This window comes from Nicotiana sylvestris, chromosome 11 (assembly GCF_000393655.2).
Source record: "Nicotiana sylvestris chromosome 11, ASM39365v2, whole genome shotgun sequence".
In the NCBI taxonomy this organism is placed as follows: Eukaryota; Viridiplantae; Streptophyta; class Magnoliopsida; order Solanales; family Solanaceae; genus Nicotiana; species Nicotiana sylvestris.
In genome coordinates this window covers 73,016,210-73,019,818 of record NC_091067.1, presented here as the reverse complement: position 1 = coordinate 73,019,818, position 3,609 = coordinate 73,016,210, and the positions used below count along the sequence as shown (strand labels likewise).

Here is a 3,609-nt window from a genome sequence, read left to right as displayed (position 1 = left end):
AAACCCTACAACAGTTTATACTCTTTCCCTGTGCTTTGAGAACAATTTTATGGTCGTTCAGAATTAATATTTTCGATAACATTCGAGGATACAATATCATGTTCTTTCTAAATTAATATACCATAGTGTAGAAATAAGAAGAAAATAAGAGTTTCTCTACATTTCCTCAGAATCTCGAAATGAATTGCATTACAGAATTTGGATTGAGCAAATAAAGAAGAAAGTTTGACCGATTTAAAACTAAGGGCCACTATTTGGCTGTGCATTAATGCTTGGTAGATTAATGACAGAAACCCCTTCAAGCGGTTATACTCTATCCTGTTTGCAATGAGTTCCTCCGACACCTTCCTCTAACAGAAAAATACCAACAATTATGTACATTTGCGTATCTAAGGCAAGGCTTCCATATCTTATACAAGCTTTCTTCCGAACAATTCAAAAATCACAGGTAGATGCCAGAATGCCAAGATTTCCAAACAACAGCAAATGGCCACACAATTTCTGCACATTCCATTGACATGACTTGACTGTTCTACCACTAGTAGTGCATGCAGATAGCCAAAAAATTGAATAATGTTCAAGCATGTATTATTAATCAACATAAATGAGGATATGGTGATTTTATATTCTACACTACCAAGAAGGAACATCCATCCCTTGAAACATGTATATACCATTCTATAACTTACAAGACTATATCTTTTATCTTTACAAAAAATATCAAAATGATTTCTTGCTTCTTCACTCTCATATGGATATATTAAGATCAATCCGAGGCTTCTTCATTGCCACAGGTAATGGAACGACAGTATGGCATCGAGGGCATTTAGGATCATTCTTTGATATTAGCACGTAAAGAAGGCAACTTGGGCAACCAGCAGCAAGGGAAGGGCATAGGTTGTCTTGATCAATCTCTGTATCCACGATTGAGGATGAGGAATTCGAAGTTGGAGATGATGACATTGACACTGATATTGAGCGTTTCCGGGTTGTTTGTTTCTCTGCTCTTTCCAGAGCTGATTTCACTTTTTCCAGGGTGCATACGCTGTGATAACTAGATGATGATGGTGAAGTGGATGATGAAGGAAGCAGCTTAAGGTCTAAGTTGGGTTCATCGAAGAGGTTGAGTGGCTGCTTTGATGCAGGAGGGAAATTAAGGTCTTGAAGCTTTCCAACTGTTTGATGGTTTTGTTGCTTCTGTTCCATGGTCGTCGACGAAGAATTTGAAGAATTGCACCTCTGTAAATATACTTTTCCTGACTGTTTCAAATGAAAAATGTACTTTACAATTAGAATGTTACATCATTGCGATGATTCAGTGGAAAGAAGATAGAAAAACAAATCAAACGGTCTACTATCATGTTACAACGCAAAACAAAGATAACACCTCACTATGTCAAAATAATGAGATGATCAAATAGCTCACTAAAGGAATGATTCATTTTCACGTTAAAACATCAGAGAAACCAAGCCAAGCTAGCATAAATGCTTTAAATTATTTTCTTATACTAATAAAACAGTTTTCCTCACATAGATAGAATAATAAAATGGACATACAAAACATACAGAAGAGAATTAGCCCTTAACGTGAGAGTACTTAATGCTGCGACCATGTAACATAAAGACACTGTACGTGTTTGAATTACGATCAACATTAACTAAAAAGTTACACTCAAAATCTGAAATTGGGACAGAGAATAATTTAGCAAGATATATGGTAAGATAATTAAGATCAGATAGACATTACGGTGAAAGATAAATTCCCTCTGTAATCAATTCCAATACTAAATGCTGCTAAAGCCAACGGAGTGGAACTATATTTAATAAGAATGATTAATTCTGATTTAAAATAATCATGGAAGTAGCAGCAAGTTAAACAAAACGACAGATTCTACAAAAGAAAACAGGGGAAATCAACAGTATACGCAACAATCATCAGTTTCATTTCTTTAGGGAAAATAGGAGTTAGCAAATGATTGGTACCTTCAAGTCGAGGCGCTTTTCCCAGCCAGAAGGAACCTGCAAGTCGAGGTCCAATTCCTTCGAATCAAGAGAACGACAACCCCCGAGTAAGTCCCGTGTGATCAACACCGTTGATTTATTCACTGAAGATGATGAAGACAATGACTCATTCAACCCACCACCACCAGCTGAGTTCATAATCCTAACCAGAGAGCTAACTTCAGCCGCCATCATCGAGAAATCGTGCGGAGAATAGAGAATAGAGAAAAGGAAACGACTTTGAAAAATCTAAAGGGCAGAAGAAATTTAAGTTGGGAAGAGGGTTTTTATAAATAAATTAATGGGCTGCAACAAGTGAGTGAGTAGACGGAGGCCCTTATTCATAAAACTGGTGGTACTATAAAAAGGGAAATTTTAAAATAATATTAATAATAATAATAGTTGTGATTTGGCATTATGTGGATACTAATTAATGGGATTTGGAGTGAAGGAAAGGGCCGTCACCGTCAGTAATGGCGGCAATAAATGCAAATATGGCACTCGTCCACCACCAGCTAGCTCTGCTTTAATTGCAAACATTTTTTCATTAACACTCCTACCCCTTTTTAGCTCTCCCTTCCCTCCCCTTCATTAATTGTTCTCAATCTCTCTTTTATTAGTTTTTGGTCTTTTCTTTCGTATTACGTCTTCTTTTACTCTTCCCTTTTATTTTACTTTTTTTCTTTTCATTTTAAGTTCAGAAAGCAATAATACATGCATTAGCTTTGTGTATTAGTAATGCTTTATTTGGTACACTTTTTCAATTTATGTATAACTGCTACAAGCATTAGTTATACACTCTATTTGGTATTATCCTATGTATAATTAATGCATAAAAAACCATGACATTAGCTATACAAAGGCTATTAATACATGCATTAGCATGATTAAAGACAAAATTATCCTTAAAGTCCCTTAAGTTAAAGAATATGGAAGGCATTTTTGTAAACAATTAAATTTCTTTAAAATTATGCAATGCATTTTAATTTTTAATACACCACACCAAATAATGCATAAGAAATAATCTCTGTATAACTAATGCTTGCATTACTAACCCCTGCATTACTAATGCACCTTATTTAGCATTATTCTTATACGCCCTACCAAACGACCCCTCACTATGATGATTAAAAATGGAGAATGATGAAAAGTCAATAAATATATGGGTGTGTTTGGTAGGAAAAAAATATTTTTCAATTTTTTAATATTTGGTTGGCGTAAATATTATGAAAAATATTTTCTTCGTGAGCTCATTTTCCTCCAATTGGAGGAAATGATTTCCCTATCAAGATTCAAGACATGAAAAATATTTTCCTAAACTCTTTTTCAACATTTCCTACCCTATTCCCCATTCACACTAACCCGCCCCCACACCAACACCCACACCTGCACTTGCACCCCACCTCGCCCCTCGCCCACATAGTAACATTATTAATAGTACTCTTTTTCATGTTATAAATATAGTATTTTTTTTATTTTAACAAATGAGTATTTTCTATTTATGATATAAAAATTTTATTTTAACAAAAAAATACTTTCTTTTCATGATATAAAAAAAAGTATTTTCTTTTATTTCAATAAAATAATGTAGTAAAAAGTATTTTCTTT

General features: G+C 34.2%; 1 protein-coding gene across 1 annotated transcript; it reads right to left on the bottom strand.

The window, feature by feature from the left end:
• Nucleotides 1–566: 566 nt before the first annotated feature.
• Nucleotides 567–2,407, bottom strand: LOC104235687 (protein CURLY FLAG LEAF 2). The gene is made up of 2 exons (XM_009789498.2): nt 1,984–2,407; nt 567–1,260 (listed from the first exon to the last, which is right to left on the bottom strand). The coding sequence occupies exons 1-2, from the start codon at nt 2,194–2,196 to the stop codon at nt 748–750; spliced, it is 726 nt and encodes a 241-aa protein (XP_009787800.1). The 5' UTR covers nt 2,197–2,407; the 3' UTR covers nt 567–747.
• Between the last annotated feature and the right edge of the window lie 1,202 nt (nt 2,408–3,609).